The sequence below is a fragment of the Oncorhynchus gorbuscha genome, linkage group LG10 (genome assembly GCF_021184085.1).
Source record: "Oncorhynchus gorbuscha isolate QuinsamMale2020 ecotype Even-year linkage group LG10, OgorEven_v1.0, whole genome shotgun sequence".
Classification (NCBI taxonomy): Eukaryota; Metazoa; Chordata; class Actinopteri; order Salmoniformes; family Salmonidae; genus Oncorhynchus; species Oncorhynchus gorbuscha.
The window spans coordinates 13,584,497-13,605,699 of NC_060182.1; the positions used below are offsets into that span (position 1 = coordinate 13,584,497).

At 44.1% G+C, this 21,203-nt stretch overlaps 2 protein-coding genes across 7 annotated transcripts in view; both read left to right on the top strand.

Annotated features, from left to right (window-relative positions):
• Positions 1-3,900: 3,900 nt before the first annotated feature.
• Positions 3,901-10,674, top strand: tlr9 (toll-like receptor 9). 2 transcript variants are annotated; one of them, XM_046364954.1, is made up of 4 exons: positions 3,901-4,120; positions 4,466-7,126; positions 7,362-7,721; positions 9,724-10,674. In XM_046364954.1, the coding sequence occupies exons 2-4, from the start codon at positions 4,469-4,471 to the stop codon at positions 9,928-9,930; spliced, it is 3,225 nt and encodes a 1,074-aa protein (XP_046220910.1). In that variant the 5' UTR covers positions 3,901-4,120; positions 4,466-4,468; the 3' UTR covers positions 9,931-10,674. The 2 variants fall into 2 exon arrangements, with proteins under 2 accessions (XP_046220910.1, XP_046220911.1); XM_046364955.1 differs by having other exon boundaries at positions 7,362-7,557.
• Positions 10,675-13,340: 2,666 nt separating this feature from the next.
• LOC124045576 (ERC protein 2-like) overlaps positions 13,341-21,203 on the top strand; it is a 629,643-nt gene continuing 621,780 nt past the window's right edge. For all 5 annotated transcript variants that reach the window (XM_046364959.1, XM_046364957.1, XM_046364960.1 and 2 more), the window contains exon 1: positions 13,341-13,467. The gene's annotated coding sequence lies outside the window, so the exon portion shown is untranslated. The remainder of the gene's footprint in view (positions 13,468-21,203) is intronic.

Here is a 21,203-nt window from a genome sequence, read left to right on the forward strand (position 1 = left end):
AAAAGGTACCTGAGCTGACAAAGTGAAAAATCTGTCTGTGCCCTTGAGCAAGGTACTTAACCTTAATTTGCTCCAAGGTTCAAGTCACAGAAGAAAAAAAATCTGGGCCCGGAAATGTTTTGGGGAAATTATCGAATCTGAAAAGTCATGGAAGTTAATGAAATTTCAGTTAATGGAATGTATAGGCACAGTTTATTATTTTATCAATCAAATAAAAATCCACATATCAGCCAGGATCGGAAAACACGTCTGTTTGTGTGCATCACCTGCATATGTGCGGGATGAGTGGGCCGTTTGTTGCTCAAGGAGAGAAAGACAGTGTGCATTTACGGTCTCGTTCTAAAATAGTTTTTTCCCCTCATCAACCTACACACAATACCCCATAATGACAAAGCAAAAAAAGTTTTTTATCTATTTTAGCATATGTATTACAATAACTGATATCACATTTACATAAATATTCAGACCCTTTACTCAATACTTTGTTGAAGCGCCTTTGGCAGCGATTACAGCCTTAAGTCTTCTTGGTTATGATGCTACAAGCTTGGCACACCTGTAGTTGGGGAGTTTCTCCCATTCTTCTCTGCAGATCCTATCAAGCTCTGTCACTTTGGATGGGGAGTGTCGCTGCACAGCTATTTTCTGGTCTCTCCAGAGATGTTTGATCAGGTTCAAGTCCGGGCTCTGGCTGGGCCACTGAAGGGCATTCAGAGACTTGTCCCAAAGCCACTCTTGCATTGTCTTGGCTGTGTGCTTAGACTTGTTGTCCTGTTGGAAGGTGAACCTTTGTCCCAGTCTGAGGTCCTGAGAGCAGTGGAGCAGGTTTTCATCAAGGATCTCTCTGTACATTTCTCCTTTCATCTTTCCCCACGATCCTGACTAGTCTCCCAGTCCCTGCCGCTGAAATACATCCCCACAGCATGATGCTGCCACCACCATGCTTCACCGTAGTGTCAGGTTTCCTCCAGATGTGACGCTTGGCATTCAGGCCAAAGAGTTGAATCTTGGTTTCTTCAGAACAGAGAATCTTGTTTCTCATGGTCTGAGAGTCCTTTAGGTGTCTTTTGGCAAACTCCAAGCGGGCTTGTCATGGGTCGTGGCTTCCGTCTGTGTGCCTTTCCAAATCATGTCCAATCAATTGAATTTACCACAGGTGGACTCCAACCAAGTTGTAGAAACATCTCAAGAATTATCAATGGAAACAGGATGCACCTGAGCTCAATTTCGAGTCTCATAGCAAAGGGTCTGAATACTTATGTAAATAAGGTATTTCTGTTTTTTTTTTTTTTTTTTTCTAAAAACATGTTTTCGCTTTGTCATTATGGGGTATGTCATGTTTTGTCTTATATTGTCTTGTCATTTTGCTTTTCCTTCTGTTCGTTTTCCCCCTGCTGGTCTTTTTAGGTTCGTTCCCCTTTTTCTCTCTCCCTCCCTCTCTCTCTTCTCTCTGTCGTTCCGTTCCTGCTCCCAGCTGTTCCTATTCCCCTAATCAATCATTTAGTCTTCCCACACCTGTTCCCTATCTTTTCCCCTGATTAGAGTCCCTATTTCTCCCCTTGTTTTCCGTTTCTGCCCTGTCGGATCCTTGTATATTGTTCACCGTGCTGTGTCTTTGTATCGCCCTGTCGTGTCGTGTTTCCCTCAGATGCTGCGTGGTGAGCAGGTGTCTGAGTCTGCTACGGTCAAGTGCCTTCCCGAGGCAACCTGCAGTTTATTATCGAGTCTCCAGTCAGTTCTCGTGATTACGAGTGATATTGTTTTTATGCTTTATTTACCACTCCGATTTGTCTAGGAGTATTGCTATTTCCTTAAACTGGATTAAAGACTCTGTTTTCGCCAAGTCGCTTTTGGGTCCTCATTCACCTGCATAACAGGGTATTGTGTGTTGATTGATGAGAGGAATTATTTATTTTTTGACTCAATTTTAGAATAAGGCTAGCGTAACAAAATGTGGAAAAAGTCAAGGGGTCTGAATACTACATGAATAAAAGTAAGAACATATTTAGTTTTAAATATACTTAAGTATCAAAAGTAAATGTAATTGCTGAAATACACTTATGTATCAAAAGTAAAACTAAAAGGATGAATAATTTCAAATTCCTTATATTAACCAAACCAGACAGCACCATTTTTTATTTATTTTATTTACGGATAGCCAGGGGCACACTCCAACACCCAGACTTAATTTACAAACGAAACATTTGTTTTTAGTGAATCCACCAGATCAAAGGCAGTGGAGATGACTAGGGATGTTCTTTTGATAAGTGTGTGAATTTGACTATTTCCTATCCTGCTTAGCATTGAAAATGTAACTGGTACTTTTGGATGTCAGGGAAAATGTCTGGAGTAAAAAGTACATTATTGTCTTTAGGAATGTAGCGAAGTAAAAGTTGTCAAAATATAAATAGTAAAGTATAGATACTCCTTAAGTAGAACTTTAAAGTATTTTCACTTAAGTACTTTACACCACTGTATTTCGGTAACCAATTCAAAACATGTATTGTACACTGTAGTTAACTGTTAAACTGTTATTAGCATGTATTAATGTTTTCGTCATGTCCCAAAACACTTTCCACCAACACTCGTGAACATGGCCATACACAGTTGATTTCATTTTTGAATGAATCAAATTATTCATTTAAACAATTGTTTTTGACAAAATGAACGATTCACTTAGCCATTTATTCAGTTCAATCGGGATTAATCGAATCAGGTGAATCAAAATCATTTGTGAATCGCAAATAGTCATTTTAGGAAATATATTTATTTTAGATTATGTTGTTAAATTTGTTTGTAGACGCAGTACTTCCAGTTGATTTGGGCATCCAATGTATGGAACATTGCAAACTCAAAAGATGCTAATCAGCAGTGGGGTAAAGTACTAAAGTCGTTTTTCGGGGTATCTGTACTTTACTATTGACATTTGATACATTTACTTCCATACATTCCTCATGAATATTATGTACTTTTCACTCCATACATTTTCCCTGACACTGAAAACTCCTCTTTCCACTTTGAATGCTTAGCAGGACAGGAAAATGGTCCAATTCACTCACTTATCAAGAGAGCGTCCCTGGTCATCCCGATTTACCTCTTATCTGACAAACTCACTAAACACAAATGTTTCATGTGTAATTGATTTCTGAGTGTTGGAGTGTGCCCATGGCTATCCGTTAAAAAGAAATGTAAAAAGGAAATAGTATGTTATTTTTAATAATGTACTGAATTGTCATAGATGAGTAAAAAATAAACTATTTTCTTTTTACATTTTTTTGATACAAAAGTACATTTACTTTTAGTACATTTAATTACATTTACTTTTAACTTTTACTCAAGTAGGATTTTACTGGTTGACTTTCACTTTTACTTGAGTCATTTTCACTTTTACTTGAGTCAAGGTATCTTTACTTTTACTCATCTATGACAATTGAGTACATTTTCCACCACTGCTACTCACCCTGCTAAGTAAACACTTCTAAGATAAATATGACTCAACTAGAAAAAGGTCATTTCCCAAAGAAAATGTGTGGGCTTGCTTCAGCTGAATAAAAGGATTTGCAGCCTACCATAGCCATTGGATATTTTATGTATGGATATTTCTTTTTTTTAAGGCATAAAACATATCTGGTTGTAATGTTGCAATGTTATACATCAAGGGTGGTCAAGTTTTAAACCTGTAAAACAACTTTCACTGCAGCTATCTGGTGTATGTCACAAAATATTTATTCATTTTATTTTTAATGTCATTTTTAAGTACCCATGTATTTGATATCTGGTCATAGGATAGACAGGGGAGGTGACATGCCATTTCAGATTTTCATTATGTAAAAAGCCCTGTCAGTTGACAGACATCTGTCTGGGAAGGTTTCACTTCTTCATTTCTGAATTGTGTTACATAAGTCCAGGTACTTAACTACTGTCTTTTTACATCTGGTCTGTCATTCAAGGATTTTTACATCTGGTCTTTCATTCAAGGCTTTTCTCTCTCCATGCTTTATTTGGAGGAAAGGTTGGCAGAAACTTGTTTTGGAATAAAGCAACGGTCTATTCCATTCGAAACAACATCACGTTTCATTATAATTGACCTCCAGTGGGTTATTGAGGCCCAAAACCTCCCACGGTGAGTGTAATTCTCTGTTCTAATATGCCAGTATCTGTGCAAGGCCATGAAAACTTTACATTGAGGTGAATACTCATAATTTGAATACTATTATTAATGTACCAGGATTGACTGTTTTATACTGGTTGTCTCATGATTGTACTGTATTTGCAGTTGTGTGGTCATTTGCATACCCACAGTTAGCATTTGAAACCCATTTTGACAAGGCGTGGACCTGTTTTTAACATTGCCCATAGCTGGGACTTGCTGGGATCAACTTTCATTGTATGTACTTCTGTGCAGTTATAATTTGACTTTTAAATCAGATATATTTTGTGGTACGAATTTTTATTTTTCTCTGTCCAGGTCATGCAGGGATATGGAGTTCTCCTCTGCTTATGTCTACTACCACCAGCTGTTAGGACAACCAATCCCAAGTTCTTCCCTTGCGACAGCAACGCAGACTCCAGTGTGGTGAACTGCTCTCGGAGGGCGCTCACCCGCATCCCAGTGATCTGCTCAGCCTCTGTCCTTTCACTTGACCTGAGTTATAATGGGATTCAGCAAGTAGGGAAGGATGCATTCTCTGGGGTTCCAAACCTCCACAAACTGAGCATGACAAGGAACTGTCTCCCTAGTCATATGAGGGCCCTGGGGTCTCCCTCATGCCATGTTGAGATCCACAAGGATGCCTTCATGTGTCTTAAGAACCTCAGCACCCTCCTACTGGAAGGAAACAGCCTCACTTCTCCCCTCCCCAGACTACCTGACAGCCTGGAAGTCCTTAATCTGGAGTCTAACCACCTTTACAACATAACCCAGCCCCTCGGCACACCAAACCTCAAGCAGCTGCTACTCACCATGAACTGCTACTATGGTAACCCCTGCAACCAGTCCTTCCACATTGACGAGGCAGTCTTCAGGGAGCTTACCCAGCTGCAAAACCTTACCCTGGGTTTTAACAATGTAACATCCATCCCTCCGGGAATGCCTCCCTCTCTGAAGAATCTGGATCTGAATGAGAATAAAATTTCTGTGTTGGATGAGTGGGCGTTTGCCAATCTGACCCAGCTCTATAAACTCAACCTGGGTTGGAACTGCCAGCGCTGTGACCATGCTGCTCAGCCCTGCTTCCCCTGCTTCAACAACACCCCACTTTACATCAACCCACATGCGTTTTACGCCCAGAACAACTCTCTCAAATTCCTCAGCCTGAGGGGAAACTCCCTCCGCAACATCCCAGAGGGCCTCTTCAGTCCCCTGGTACACCTAGAGGGATTGGACCTATCGGACAACCTACTGGCCATTGCCATACGCACCGGTACCTTCTTCATAGAGCTGAAGAGGCTCACTTGGATCAGCCTCATCTACAACTATGAGCCGATGACAACTTTCAAGGAGCTGGTGCTGTCTCCCAACATGACCCAGATGTCTGGCCTGAAAACACTTCTCCTCAGTGGGAACTTCTTCCATATGGTCTCAGAGGAAAGTGTGGCGGTTTTGGCCAAGTTCCGTTGGCTGGAGGTTCTGGAGCTGCGGATGAACTTCATCAGGTCCTGTAATCTGAGTGCCCTGGCCCAGCTACCAGCCCTGGTGAGGGTCGACCTTTCCCAGAACATGCTGGAATTTCTCCCATCCTTCTCTACTCAGTCCAACGTGTGTAAGTCCTTTAAGAGCTTTCAGAACCAGAACCGGTATGCCACAGTGGAACTTCAGAACCCACCCATGTTGCTCAGTGACAGGAAGGCTGTCCCAGATGAGCCCTGGCATCATCCAGGTCCAGTAGTCACTGCAGCCGAGCCAGGGCCAAACACGTTGGCGATACTGGAGGATGAGTGCACTCAAAACCCAACTATATTTTCCTTCAAAAATAATCTCTGCAATGGTGCCATGTCTTTTGACCTTTCCCAAAACAACATCCTCACCCTCAATAGCAGTTTGTTCCTAGGTATGGAGAAGGCAGTCTGTTTGGACCTCTCTTACAACTACATGAGCCAGAGCTTAAACGGCAAACAGTTTCTCCACCTGGACAACCTGGCGTACCTTAGTATGGCCCACAACAGGATAGATCTGTACTATGGAGATGCCTTCAAGGAGCTCAGTGCCACTCTCAAGACTTTGGACCTCAGCAACAATGAGTTTCACTTCCTAATGAGAGGCATGGGCCATCGCTTTGAGTTCATCAAGAACCTCCCCAATCTGGAGGCGTTAAGTCTGTCTGACAACAGCATTGGGATGCGGATAGATCATACACTGTACAGTGACTCCCTCAGGTACCTGTATTTCTCCGGGAACAACCTGGACATCATGTGGGACACTAGAAGCAACGACTACATCACCTTCTTCCAGAACCTTACCAACCTTATCTACCTAGATATCTCCAGGAACCAGCTGAGGTCTCTTTCACCAGCAGCCTTCTGTAACCTGCCTGTCAGCCTCAAGGTGCTCCGGGTCAGCAACAACAAACTGAACTATTTCCCCTGGGAGAACATCACAGCACTCGGCCAACTATGCCACCTTAACCTTAGTGTTAATTATCTGTCTGAACTTCCCGACAAAGTCATACCTTTTCAGGCAAACTTGACCCTTCTGGACCTTAGTCACAACCAGATCAGCTTTCTCCCCGAAGACTTTTTCAGCCAAGCATTGGCATTGCGTTTTCTCTACCTCAACCACAACAAACTCAAGCTGTTGGATCGGCAGTCCCTCCCTGCCCCACTGAGGAACGGCAGTGCCCTCCAGTTGCTCACTCTGCATGCCAACCCCTTTGACTGCTCCTGCGACACTTCCTGGTTTGCAGACTTCCTGCGTGCCAGCCAGGTGGAGATCCTTCTTCTTACCACTGGCGTTCGCTGTGGTTTCCCCGAGTCGCAGCAAGGGGCTAGTGTTTTGTCTATGGACCCCCGCTCCTGCCAGGAAATTTATGGCAGCCTGGCCTTCCTCTCTATTACCTTCCTGACTCTGGTGTTCACTGCCTTACCCCTACTCAGGCACCTCTACGGCTGGGATGTCTGGTATTGCTTCCAGGTACTTCTACAAATCAATGTTGTGTTGTAGTCCCTCCCTGGTAGTTAATTGATCAAGTAATGTCATTGATTTACCAGATAGTTCACTAATATAGTTTACCAGATAGTTCACTAATATACTAATAATATCAGTCCCTGAGTAGAAGACCTTAATTGAATGGCCCAGCTGTAAAACAATGTTGTGTTTATGTGTACATATGTTGAATATCTACATTACACTATTTTGTAACAAACAGGTGCTGTGGGCAGGACACAAGGGCTATTCCCAACTGCCTGGGGCAAACTTCCAAAGTCAGTATGATGCCTTTGTGGTCTTCGACACGGGCAACCACGCAGTGAGAGACTGGGTCTACAATGAGCTGCTGGTCCACCTGGAGAACGTGGGGCGGAGGAGGTTCTGTCTCTGCCTGGAGGAGAGAGATTGGGTTCCAGGTCTGTCCTGCATCGAGAATCTTCACAGTGCTGTCTATAGCAGCATGAAGACCGTGTTTGTGCTGACGAGTGGGGCAAGCGGCGTGGGAGGAAGAGTTAGCATAGTAAATGGGGTGACTCGCCAGGCCTTCTACATGGTGCAGCAGAGGCTGCTGGATGAAAAGGTCAGACTTGCAATGCGTTTGTGTGTCATTCGGAGCTCCAGTGTTTAATTGCTAAATTGTAATTACTTCGCCACTACGGCCTATTTATTGCCCTACCTCCCTAATCTTACCCCATTTGCACACACTGTATGTATAGATTTTTTTATATTGTGTAATTGACTGTAAGTTTGTTTATTGCATGTGTAACTCTGTGTTGTTGTTTGTGTCGCACTGCTTTGCTTTATCTTGGCCAGGTCATAAATGAGAACTTGTTCTCTACTGGCCTACGTGGTTAAATAAAGGTGAAGTAAAAAAAACAGTTGAAGTCAGAAGTTTACATACACTTAGGTTGGAGTCATTAAAACTTGTTTTTCAACCACTCCACAAATTTCTTCAAACTATAGTTTTGGCATGTCGGTTAGGACATCTACTTTGTGCGTGACACAAGTCATTTTTCCAACAATTGTTTACAGACAGATTATTTCACTTATAATTCACAGTATCACAATTCCAGTGAGTCAGAGGTTTACATACACTAAGTTGACTGTGCTTTTAAACAGCGTGGAAAATTCCAGAAATTGATGTCATAGCTTTAGAAGCTTCTGATAGGCTAATTGACATCGTTTGAATCAATTAGAGGTGTACCTGTGGATGTATTTCAAGGCCTACCTTCAAACTCAGTGCTTATTGGCTTGACATCATGGGAAAATCAAAAGAAATCAGCCAAGACCTCAGAAAAACATTGTAGACCTCCACAAGTCTAGTTCATCCTTGGGAGCAATTTCCAAACGCCTGAAGGTACCACATTCATCTGTACAAACAATAGTATGCAAGTATAAACACCATGGGACCACGCAGCCGTCATACCGCTCGGGAAGGAGATGCGTTCTGTCTCCTAGAGATGAACGTACTTTGGTGCCAAAAGTGCAAATCAATCACAGAACAACTGCAAAGGACCTTGTGAAGATTCTGGAGGAATCAGGTACAAAAGTATCTATATCCACAGTAAAACGAGTCCTATATCGACATAACCTGAAAGGCCACTCAGCAAGGAAGAAGCCACTGCTCCAAAACCGCCATAAAAAAAGCCAGACTATGGTTTGCAACTGCACATGGGGACAAAGATGGTCTGATGTAACAGAAATATAACTGTTTGGCCATAATTACCATTGTTATGTTTGGAGGAAAAAGGGTGGAGGCTTGCAAGCTGAAGAACACCATCCCATCCTTGAAGCACGGGGGTGGCAGCATCATGTTGTGGGGGTGCTTTGCTGCAGGAGGGACTGGTGCACTTCACAAAATAGATGGCATCATGTGGTAGGGAAATTATGTGGATATATTTAAGCAACATCTCAAGACGTCAATCAGGAAGTTTAAGCTTGGTCGCAAATGTGTCTTCCAAATGGACAATCACCCCAAGCATACTTCCAAAGTTGTGGCAAAATGGCTTAAAGACAACAAAGTCAAGGTATTGGAGTGGCCATCACAAAGCCCTGACCTCAATCCCATAGAAAATGTGTGGGAAAACCTGAAAAATAATTTTCGAGCAAGGTGGTCTACAAACCTGACTCGGTTACACCAGCTCTGTCAGGAGGAATGGGCCAACATTCACCCAACTTATTGTGGGAAGCTTGTGGAAGGCTACTTGAAACGTTTGACCCAAGTTAAACAATTTATAGGCAGTGCTACCAAATACTAATTGAGTGTATGTAAACTTCTGACCCACTGGGAATGTGATCAAATAAATAAATCCTTCTCTCTACTATTCTGACATTTTCACATTCTTAAAATAAACTGATGATCCTAACTGACCTAAGACAGGGAATTTTTACTAGGATTAAATGTCAGGAATTTTGAAAAACTGAGTTGAAATTAATTTAGCTAAGGTGTATTTAAACATCCGACTTCAACTGTACGTAGGCTACATTCAAGTAATATCTTCATAATGAAACACCAACAACAACAGGAAACATCCCTACCACTCACTCAGTCCGTACTGTCTAATCTGTTACTTTATGTGCAGGTGGACGTGGCGGTGTTGGTTCTGCTGGACGAGGTGTTTCCCAAGCTGAAGTACCTGCAGCTGAGGAAGAGGCTCTGCAGGAAGTCTGTTCTGTCCTGGCCCAGGAACCCTCAGGCCCAGCCACTGTTCTGGAACCACATGAAGACAGCGCTGGCCTCTGACAACATCCGCTCCTACGACAGCAACGTCAACGAGAGCTTCATATAGGTGGGTCGATCCACAAACAGAGTGCCTTTTATGTCGTTGTGACATTGTCTGTAAATGTTGATAGAATCCTCAATGAAAGAGTTGGATAACATACAGTACATCTATAACTACACTAAACCATGTTAGAAATTCCAATACTAGTGTGTTTTCATTCAAATAAACGTGTTTTCTCTGAAAATCCCCATTTTGGCATGTACCACGTTATGTTTGTGGGACTTCTATCAATATTTTCACCCACTTCACCCCATAATGTGCCCAAGTTTTTACCATCATTGTAAAGGTAATGTGTTGCTGTGGTAGTCATTTCGGAAGATGATCATTTATTTTATGTGATTGGAGATTCATTTACATTTGTCCCCAGTGTTTAAGGTCAACCCTGTTATGTGAACCTAACTCTCATTTTAATATGGTGAAACTATTCCTTTAAGAAAAAATAGTTTTAACAAGAAACATTGAACATTTAATAGTTCTTCATTTTGTGTCCATCATAACACATCAACCCTGTTACCCATAAATAGATAAGCTAGAAATGTTTTAACAAGTTTAGAAAAATGGCACTCTACTCTTGGAATGACCCAGGTATACTAATAATGGACTGGTTTTACAGTATAGCACATTTCAAGTGCTACACACTGTCAAGGGGACATTTTCTGGTTTGAATACTATTTATTTTCTTTGTGGTTATCAGATGGTAATATAAAATCAAGGTGGATAATGTGAATTGTTAAAAAATAACAATAAAGATTCTACAGTGCATTTACATAGTAAGTTTGATCCTTCAAAGATAGTTGCTTATTTTGGGTTGGTTTAACTTGTTGTTGCAGTTTGAATAACATTTTCAGAAATAAATACATGCATTTAGTTACGTGTAAATTTTGATCAGTATTTAACCGATTTCAACACAGGCCACACACATATTACGGAGAGGGAACAAAGTCCTCATTGTGTATTAAAACTCATTCCACGCAGAAGTTTACCACCATGTCAAGAGCAATGTCGTCATCCAGACCACACTACAACTTCCACTCAACGTAAATTCCTCCTCATCACTCTGTTCTTCACTTCCATTTAAACAGGAACTGAGATTGATGGTTCTTTTCTATTGTTGTCAACAGGTGAATATAAAGTGTTCTTTTTTTTTGACACAAGACTCTCTGTTTCTGAAGGAAGTTAGAATAGGAAACTCCCAAATGACAGCACAGCTGCTTCCTGTTAGCAGCATCCCACTCTACATACCACTACTTTCTTGCCTCTGAAGCTAAGCAGAGTTGATCTTGGTCGGTCCCTTGATGGGAGAACAGGTGCTGCTGGAAGTGGTGTTGGAGGGCCAGTAGGGGGCACTCTTCCCTCTGGTCTAGGGAGATCTCAATGCCCCAGAGCAGTGAAGGGGACATTGCCCTGTGTACGGTGACGTCTTTCGGACAGGACATTAAAAGGGTGTCCTGACTCTCTGTGGTCATTTAAAAATCCCATCTGGTCCCATTCGGTCGTTGCCACTTAATCATTCCCAATTGGCATATATCACTCTCCAGCTAATAGCTGATGTGTGGCGCGTTGCCACTTAATCATTCCCAATTGGCATATATCACTCTCCAGCTAATAGCTGATGTGTGGCGCGTTGCCACTTAATCATTCCCAATTGGCATATATCACTCTCCAGCTAATAGCTGATGTGTGGCGCGTTGCCACTTAATCCTTCCCAATTGGCATATATCACTCTCCAGCTAATAGCTGATGTGTGGCGAGTTGCCGTGCATCACCCAGGTGGGTGCCAGACATTGGTGGGGGATGAGGTAAGTTTAGCCCTTACCTTGTGAAGTGCTTTGAGCACCACAGTTGGTAGAAAGCTATATAAATCCAGTTAATTATTCAATCGTGGCAGTCTCAGACTAAAGTATGTAGGAAACGACAGAGCTGCGGAATTATTTAGTGAGTCATCAGGCTAGTAATTTACTACAACAAAATATATAAATTGTAGTTTGCGCTGATGATGCCCTATGCTGATGTCACAGTGGGATAGTCTGACTGAGGATGGTGGGAGGAGCTGTAGGATGACAGGCTCATTGTAATGGCTGGTTTGAAATGAATGGAACGGTATCAAACATGGAAACCACATGATTTCCATTCCAGCCATTACAATGAGCCTGTCGTCCTATAGCTTCCCCCACCAGCCACCACTGTCCACTACACTGGTAAACGTGATATAGGGGAATGATCATTTGTGTTCAGGAAGTCTGGCTTAACCACCCCAAGACAGACAGGCAGACAGATGGAGACACACATACTGTCTAGTGATCTGTCTTCAGTCTGATTTCAGTCTTGTCTCTTGTGTGATTTGTGTTGTAAAGTTAATGACAGCATGCCTGTGGTATACCCTGTGTGTGTACAATATTATTATTATTAAATATAAGGGGATATCAAATAATCTGCCAATATAGGGTAGTAGTTGGCAGAGAAACGAATAGCACTGACAGTGTGTCTGTGGTAGATACAGTGGAAGTGAGAGAAGGGGCCCACTAGTGGAGTTGAAAGGAATGGTGAGGTTGCCATAGTGATCTGAAGCTGATACCTACTAACAACAGAAAAAAAGACCAACATCACTTTCACATAAATTTCACAACATTTGGACAATATTGAACTGTTTGCATACCTGTAGTATTATTATTTTTTAAATATAAGGGGGCATCAAATCAACTGCCAATATAAGGAAGTAGTGGGCAGAGAAACTTATGCCATGGACATTGCAGAGGAGGTTAGTGGGAGGAGCTATAGGAGGACTGGCTCATTGTAATGTCTGGAATGGAATTAATGGAACAGACGCAGATATGTGGTTTACGGATGTTTGATGTGTTTGATACCATTTCATTTATTTCATTCTAGCCATTACAAATGAGCCCGTCCTCCTATAGCTCCTCCCACCAGCCTCCTCTGGGACATTTGTATACAAACAGTTCAATATTGTCCAAATGTTGTGAACTATTAGGTGACAGTGAGGTTGATTTGTATTATTTCTGTTGATAGTAGGTATCACTATGGCAACCTCACCATCCCTCTCAACTCCACTAGTGGGCTCCTTCTCTCACTTCTACAGTATCTACCACAGACACACTGTCAGTCAATCAAAATTCACTTCTCTGTCAGAAGGAAACATTTTGGAACCTTCTTGTATTCTGTGGTTGATTTTTGTCTGTTGGTTTATCTAAATCTCTTGCAAGGATGAACAATAATATCCTACTATTTTCTACCAGATATATAAAACTCAATGTCCAAATGTGGCAGTATTTCCTGCCACACCAGTCGACTAGCTTTCAGGCACTCCTTTGTGCTTGTCCCATCGACTACGCTCACCGCGTAATCTCCATCTCCAATCATCGCTGTCCCTTTAATTGTCCCCGCCGCCGTGGGAGAGAGTTTGCGCGTGCTTGTGGCCCGACAGCAGGAGAGGTCGAGAGAATGCTGGGACCGTGAAGCTCGCGCCAATGGACTTGGACACGAGCTGGGCTTTCCGGTGATGGAGAAGGGCCGGTCTGTTGACGGGTAAGAGAGCGACCGAGCCTACTTCTACGAACACCGTCTTGATTTTAGGGCATCTTTAAAAAAATAGATGATTCAAATGCGTCGTTTTTGTGACTGAGAGGCTTAATTCTTATGTAATGTGGAGATATATACAGCCACGGATAGGAGAAGTAGCTTAATCCCCCTACCCGTGGTCGCACATAGTGTTCTACCCTACGGGGTCTGACACGGGCTGGGTGGAATACATCGATGACCGTGACTGTCTCATTTAGGCCTAAGTGTTTCCACTTCTGAAGGGATATTCGACAGGTTGTTGGATTGAACGCCGTTACATCTCTTATCAGGCATCACCCAGCATCATGCCAAGCGTGCTGTAATATAAACTGTAGCACTTTTCCCAACGCGCTACTGCTGTGGTCAACTCAGAGACGGAGAATGAGGTATTCTGTGGAGTGGGGTGTAACAAAGCTATGTGTAGCTGCAGAACTTTGGGAATATTGAGATTTTCTTTTGGATCAATATAGGAAGTGATTTCAACATCACCCAGTCCATCAAACCAACATGATTGAAATTTGACTGACATGTCATGGTGTAAACTTCCTCCGCTCTGGGTAGAATTGATGCACAAGCGCCGAAAAAAGATTGTCCCCAGTATCGGGAAGGGGATTTCAGTTTTCTTCAATATGATGTCCTTTTTGATATTGCGGATCACATTAGGTACCAACAGGTTTATTTACGATACTTTAGCACAAAGCTAACCTTTGAATGTTAGAGTTTTTTCAAAGACAATTGATTCACAACTGTTTCGCGTATCATTGGCTGTAGTCTAGGAAAACACTATAAACGAACTATTAAATATTGCGTTATATGATACTAGTTTATGATTATAATATTATGCAGGGTCGATTGCTGTCAGATAGCGTTTATTGTCTCTCATCCATTGATGGAAAGCGGATTGACAACTCGTGAGATTGACACATATCTAAACCAATGGTCTAACCGTAGATTACCTCAACGCCCGATCTTCTTAGATAAGAGGAGGGATTTCTGGCACGGATTTGCATAGTATCCGCTTCCCGGGCAGTCCTTTTCAGAGGAAAAACGCAAAACCGACCTTAGATCTGTGTCAACGCGGAAGCAGCTGAGCTCTGAGGGCACTTTCAACCGTGCCGAAACGCAGTGTTTTTGCCGCTTAAAAACGTACAGTAGAACCTGGGAGATGTTGGTAGGCTTCAGTGGTGTAAAGTACTTAAGTAAAATACTTTAAAGTACGATTTAATTGTTTTTTTAAAATGGGGACATCTGTACTTAACTATTTATATTTTTGACTACTTTTACTTCACTACATTCCTTAAGTAAATATTGTACTTTTTACTCCAGACATTTTCCTTGACACCCAAAAGTACTCGTTACATTTTGAATGCTTAGCAGGACAGGATAATAGTCAAATTCAGGCACTTGACAGAACATCCCTGGTCATCCCTACTGCCTCTGATCTCTGATCACTAAACACAACATCCTTTGTTTGTAAATGTTGTCTGCATTTTGAAGTGTACCACTGGCTATCCATCAAATAAAAACAACACGAAAACGGTGCTGTCTGGTTTGATTAATATAAGGAATATGAAATGATTTGTACTATTAATATAATATTTTATTATATTTAAACCAAATACTTTTAGTTTGTAAAATTATACTCGAGTATCTTATTTCTTTTTCAAGTTGTGTTTTTCCCCACTGGAAGCTGCTGTTTATGTGAGCAGCTGCTTTTCTCTCTCAATGACAAAGATTTTCTTGGAATAATAGAGAAAGGGACATTTAACAGCGAGCACACAATTAAACACTAACTTTCACTCCACCCACAAGGCAAGAAATCGTTCAAATCTTCTCTCTCCTTGCTTACCCTGTCTCCATCTTTCTCTCCTCTCTTACCCTGTCTCCATCTTTCTCTCCTCTCTTACCCTGTCTCCATCTCTTTCTCCTCTCTTACCCGGTCTCATCTCTTTCTCTCCTCTCTTACCCTGTCTCCATCTTTCTCTCCTCTCTTACCCTGTCTCCATCTTTCTCTCCTCTCTTATCCTGTCTCCATCTCTTTCTCCTCTCTTACCCGGTCTCATCTCTTTCTCTCCTCTCTTACCCTGTCTCCATCTCTTTCTCCTCTCTTACCCGGGCTCATCTCTTTCTCTCCTCTCTTACCCTGTCTCAATCTTTCTCTCCTCTCTTACCCTGTCTCCATCTTTCTCTCCTCTCTTACCCTGTCTCCATCTCTTTCTCCTCTCTTACCCGGTCTCATCTCTTTCTCTCCTCTCTTACCCTGTCTCCATCTCTCTCTCCTCACTTACCCTGTCTCCATCTCTCTCTCCTCTCTTACCCTGTCTCCATCTCTCTCTCCTCACTTACCCTGTCTCATCTCTTTCTCTCCTCTCTTACCCTGTCTCCATCTTTCTCTCCTCTCTTACCCTGTCTCCATCTCTCTCTCCTCACTTACCCTGTCTCATCTCTCTCTCCTCACTTACCCTGTCTCATCTCTTTCTCTCCTCTCTTACCCTGTCTTCATCTCTCTCTCTCTCCTGTCTTACCCGGTCTCCTCTTTCTCTCCTCTCTTACCCTGTCTCCATCTCTCTCTCCTCACTTACCCTGTCTCATCTCTTTCTCTCCTCTCTTACCCTGTCTTCATCTCTCTCTCTCCTGTCTTACCCGGTCTCATCTCTTTCTCTCTTCTCTTACCCTGTCTCCATCTCTCTCTCCTCACTTACCCTGTCTCATCTCTTTCTCTCCTCCCTTACCCTGTCTCCATCTTTCTCTCCTCTCTTACCCAGTCTCATCTCTTTCTCTCCTCTCTTACCCTGTCTCCATCTCTCTCTCCTCACTTACCCTGTCTCCATCTCTCTCTCTCTCTCTCTCCTCACTTACACTGTCTCATCTCTTTCTCTCCTCTCTTACCCTGTCTCATCTCTTTCTCTCCTCTCTTACCCTGTCTCCATCTTTCTCTCCTCTCTTACCCTATCTCATCTCTTTCTCTCCTCTCTTACCCTGTCTCCATCGATCTCTCCTCACTTACCCTGTCTCATCTCTTTCTCTCCTCTCTTACCCTGTCTCATCTCTTTCTCTCCTCTCTTACCCTGTCTCCATCTCTCTCTCCTCACTTACCCTGTCTCATCTCTTTCTCTCCTCACTTACCCTGTCTCATCTCTTTCTCTCCTCCCCTACCCTGTCTCATCTCTCTCCTCTCTTACCCTGTCTCATCTCTTTCTCTCCTCCCCTACCCTGTCTCATCTCTTTCTCTCCTCTCTTACCCTGTCTCATCTCTTTCTCTCCTCTCTTACCCTGTCTCCATCTTTCTCTCCTCTCTTACCCTGTCTCCATCTCTCTCTCCTCACTTACCCTGTCTCATCTCTTTCTCTCCTCTCTTACCCTGTCTCCATCTTTCTATCTTGTCTTACCCTGTCTCATCTCTTTCTCTCCTCTCTTACCCTGTATCATCTCTTTCTCTCCTCTCTTACCCTGTCTCCATCTTTCTCTCCTCTCTTACCCTGTCTCATCTCTTTCTCTCCTCTCTTACCCTGTCTTCATCTCTCTCTCCTCACTTACCCTGTCTCATCTCTTTCTCTCCTCTCTTACCCTGTCTCATCTCTTTCTCTCCTCTCTTACCCTGTCTCCATCTTTCTCTCCTCTCTTACCCTGTCTCATCTCTTTCTCTCCTCTCTTACCCTGTCTCATCTCTTTCTCTCCTCTCTTACCCTGTCTCCATCTTTCTCTCCTCTCTTACCCTGTCTCCGTCTCTCTCCTCACTTACCCTGTCTCCGTCTCTCTCCTCACTTACCCTGTCTCCATCTCTCTCTCCTCTCTTACCCTGTCTCCGTCTCTCTCCTCTCTTACCCTGTCTCCATCTCTCTCCTCTCTTACCCTGTCTCCATCTCTCTCCTCTCTTACCCTGTCTCCATCTCTCTCCTCTCTTACCCTGTCTCCATCTCTCTCTCCTCTCTTACCCTGTCTCCGTCTCTCTTCTCTCTTAACCTGTCTCCGTCTCTCTCCTCTCTTAACCTGTCTCCGTCTCTCTCCTCTCTTAACCTGTCTCCGTCTCTCTCCTCTCTTAACCTGTCTCCATCTTTCTCTCCTCACTTACCCTGTCTCCGTCTCTCTCCTCTCTTACCCTGTCTCCGTATCTCTCTCTCCTCACTTACCCTGTCTCCGTATCTCTCTCTCCTCTCTTACCCTGTCTCCCTCTCTCTCTCTCCTCTCTTACCCTGTCTCCCTCTCTCTCTCTCCTCTCTTACCCTGTCTCCCTCTCTCTCTCTCTCTCCTCACTTACCCTGTCTCCGTCTCTCTCCTCACTTACCCTGTCTCCGTATCTCTCTCTCCTCTCTTACCCTGTCTCCCTCTCTCTCTCTCCTGTCTTACTCTGTCTCAGTCTCTCTCTGTTTCTCTCTCTCTCTCTGTTTCTCTCTCTCTCTCTCTCTGTTTCTCTCTCCTCACTTACCCTGTCTCCATCTCTCCCTCCTCTCTTACCCTGTCTCCACCTCTCTCTCCTCACTTACCCTGTCTCATCTCTTTCTCTCCTCTCTTACCCTGTCTCATCTCTTTCTCTCCTCTCTTACCCTGTCTCCATCTCTCTCTCCTCACTTACCCCGTCTCCATCTCTCTCTCCTCACTTACCCTGTCTCCATCTCTCTCTCCTCACTTACCCTGTCTCATCTCTTTCTCTCCTCACTTACCCTGTCTCATCTCTTTCTCTCCTCTCTTACCCTGTCTCCATCTTTATCTCCGCTCTTACCCTGTCTCATCTCTTTCTCTCCTCTCTTACCCTGTCTCCATCTTTCTCTCCTCTCTTACCCTGTCTCATCTCTTTCTCTCCTATCTTATCCTGTCTCATCTCTTTATCCCCTCTCTTACCCTGTCTCCATCTTTCTCTCCTCTCTTACCCTGTCTCATCTCTCTCTCCTCTCTTACCCTGTCTCATCTCTTTCTCTCCTCTCTTACCCTGTCTCCATCTCTCTCTCCTCACTTACCCTGTCTCCATCTCTCTCTCCTCACTTACCCTGTCTCCATCTCTCTCTCCTCACTTACCCTGTCTCCATCTCTCTCTCCTCACTTACCCTGTCTCATCTCTTTCTCTACTCACTTACCCTGTCTCCATCTCTCTCTCCTCACTTACCCTGTCTCCATCTTTCTCTCCTCTCTTACCCTGTCTCCATCTTTCTCTCCTCTCTTACCCTGTCTCCATCTTTCTCTCCTCTCTTACCCTGTCTCCATCTCTCTCTCCTCTCTTACCCTGTCTCCATCTTTCTCTCCTCTCTTACCCTGTCTCCATCTTTCTCTCCTCTCTTACCCTGTCTTCATCTCTCTCTCTCCTGTCTTACCCTGTCTCATCTCTTTCTCTCCTCTCTTACCCTGTCTCCATCTCTCTCTCCTCACTTACCCTGTCTCATCTCTTTCTCTCCTCTCTTACCCTGTCTCCATCTCTCTCTCTCCTCACTTACCCTGTCTCATCTCTTTCTCTCCTCTCTTACCCTGTCTCATCTCTTTCTCTCCTCTCTTACCCTGTCTCAATCTCTCTCTCTCTCTCTCTCTCTCTCTCTCTCTCTCTCTCTCTCTCTCTCTCTCTCTCTCTCTCTCTCTCTCTCTTACCCTGTCTCCCTCTCTCTCTCTCCTCTCTTACCCTGTCTCCCTCTCTCTCTCCTCTCTTAACCTGTCTCCATCTCTCTCTCCTCTCTTACCCTGTCTCTCTCTCTCTCTCTCTCTCTCTCTCTCTCTCTCTCTCTCTCTCTCTCTCTCTCTCTCTCCTGTCTCTCTCTCTCTCTCTCTCTCTCTCTCTCTCTCTCTTCACTTACCCTGTCTCTCTCTCTCTCTCTCTTCACTTACCCTGTCTCCCTCTCTCTCTCTCCTCTCTTACCCTGTCTCCGTCTCCCTCTCCTCTCTTAACCTGTCTCCATCTCTCTCTCTCCTCTCTTACCCTGTCTCCATCTCTCTCTCTCCTCTCTTACCCTGTCTCATCTCTTTCTCTCCTCTCTTACCCTGTCTCCATCTCTCTCTCCTCACTTACCCTGTCTCCATCTCTCTCTCCTCACTTACCCTGTCTCCATCTCTCTCTCCTCACTTACCCTGTCTCCATCTCTCTCTCCTCACTTACCCTGTCTCCATCTCTCTCTCCTCACTTACCCTGTCTCATCTCTTTCTCTACTCACTTACCCTGTCTCCATCTCTCTCTCCTCTCTTACCCTGTCTCCCTCTCTCTCTCCTCTCTTACCCTGTCTCATCTCTTTCTCTCCTCTCTTACCCTGTCTCATCTCTTTCTCTCCTACTCTTACCCTGTCTCATCTCTTTCTCTCCTCTCTTACCCTGTCTCCATCTTTCTCTCCTCTCTTACCCTGTCTCCATCTTTCTCTCCTCTCTTACCCTGTCTCCATCTCTCTCTCCTCTCTTACCCTGTCTCCATCTTTCTCTCCTCTCTTACCCTGTCTCCATCTTTCTCTCCTCTCTTACCCTGTCTTCATCTCTCTCTCTCCTGTCTTACCCTGTCTCATCTCTTTCTCTCCTCTCTTACCCTGTCTCCATCTCTCTCTCCTCACTTACCCTGTCTCATCTCTTTCTCTCCTCTCTTACCCTGTCTCCATCTCTCTCTCTCTCCTCACTTACCCTGTCTCATCTCTTTCTCTCCTCTCTTACCCTGTCTCATCTCTTTCTCTCCTCTCTTACCATGTCTCAATCTCTCTCTCTCTCTCTCTCTCTCTCTCTCTCTCTCTCTCTCTCTCTCTCTCTCTCTCTCTCTCTCTCTCTCTCTCTCTCTCTCTCTCTCTCTCTCTCTCTCTCTCTCTCTCTCTCTTACCCTGTCTCTCTCTTCTCCTCTCTTCTCCCTGTCTCTCTCTCTCTCTCTCTCTTACCCTGTCTCTCTCTCTCTCTCTCTCTTACCCTGTCTCCCTCTCTCTCTCTCTCTTACCCTGTCTCCCTCTCTCTCTCTTACCCTGTCTCCCTCTCTCTCTCTCTCTTACCCTGTCTCCCTCTCTCTCTCCTCTCTTAACCTGTCTCCATCTCTCTCTCTCCTCTCTTACCCTGTCTCTCTCTCTCTCTCTTCACTTACCCTGTCTCCCTCTCTCTCTCTCCTCTCTTACCCTGTCTCCATCTCTCTCTCTCCTCTCTTACCCTGTCTCCATCTCTCTCTCTCCTCTCTTACCCTGTCTCATCTCTTTCTCTCTCTCTTACCCTGTCTCCATCTCTCTCTCCTCACTTACCCTGTCTCCATCTCTCTCTCCTCACTTACCCTGTCTCCATCTCTCTCTCCTCACTTACCCTGTCTCCATCTCTCTCTCCTCACTTACCCTGTCTCCCTCTCTCTCTCCTCTCTTACCCTGTCTCCCTCTCTCTCTCCTCTCTTAACCTGTCTCCATCTCTCTCTCTCCTCTCTTAACCTGTCTCCATCTCTCTCTCTCCTCTCTTACCCTGTCTCCCTCTCTCTCTCTTCACTTACCCTGTCTCCCTCTCTCTCTCTCCTCTCTTACCCTGTCTCCCTCTCTCTCTCTCCTCTCTTACCCTGTCTCCGTCTCTCTCTCTCCTCTCTTACCCTGTCTCCGTCTCTCTCTCTCCTCTCTTACCCTGTCTCCGTCTCTCTCTCTCCTCACTTACCCTGTCTCCGTCTCTCTCTCTCCTCACTTACCCTGTCTCCGTCTCTCTCTCCTCTCTTACCCTGTCTCCGTCTCTCTCTCTCTTCACTTACCCTGTCTCCGTCTCTCTCTCTCCTCTCTTACCCTGTCTCCGTCTCT

Excerpts from the sequence above, each read along its gene's own strand:
- tlr9 (XM_046364954.1), top strand. The coding sequence starts at position 4,469 with ATGCAGGGATATGGAGTTCTCCTCTGCTTATGTCTACTACCACCAGCT. Across the intron at positions 7,127-7,361 it reads ATGTCTGGTATTGCTTCCAG|GTGCTGTGGGCAGGACACAA; the intron begins GTACTTCTACAA and ends TGTAACAAACAG. Across the intron at positions 7,722-9,723 it reads AGAGGCTGCTGGATGAAAAG|GTGGACGTGGCGGTGTTGGT; the intron begins GTCAGACTTGCA and ends CTTTATGTGCAG.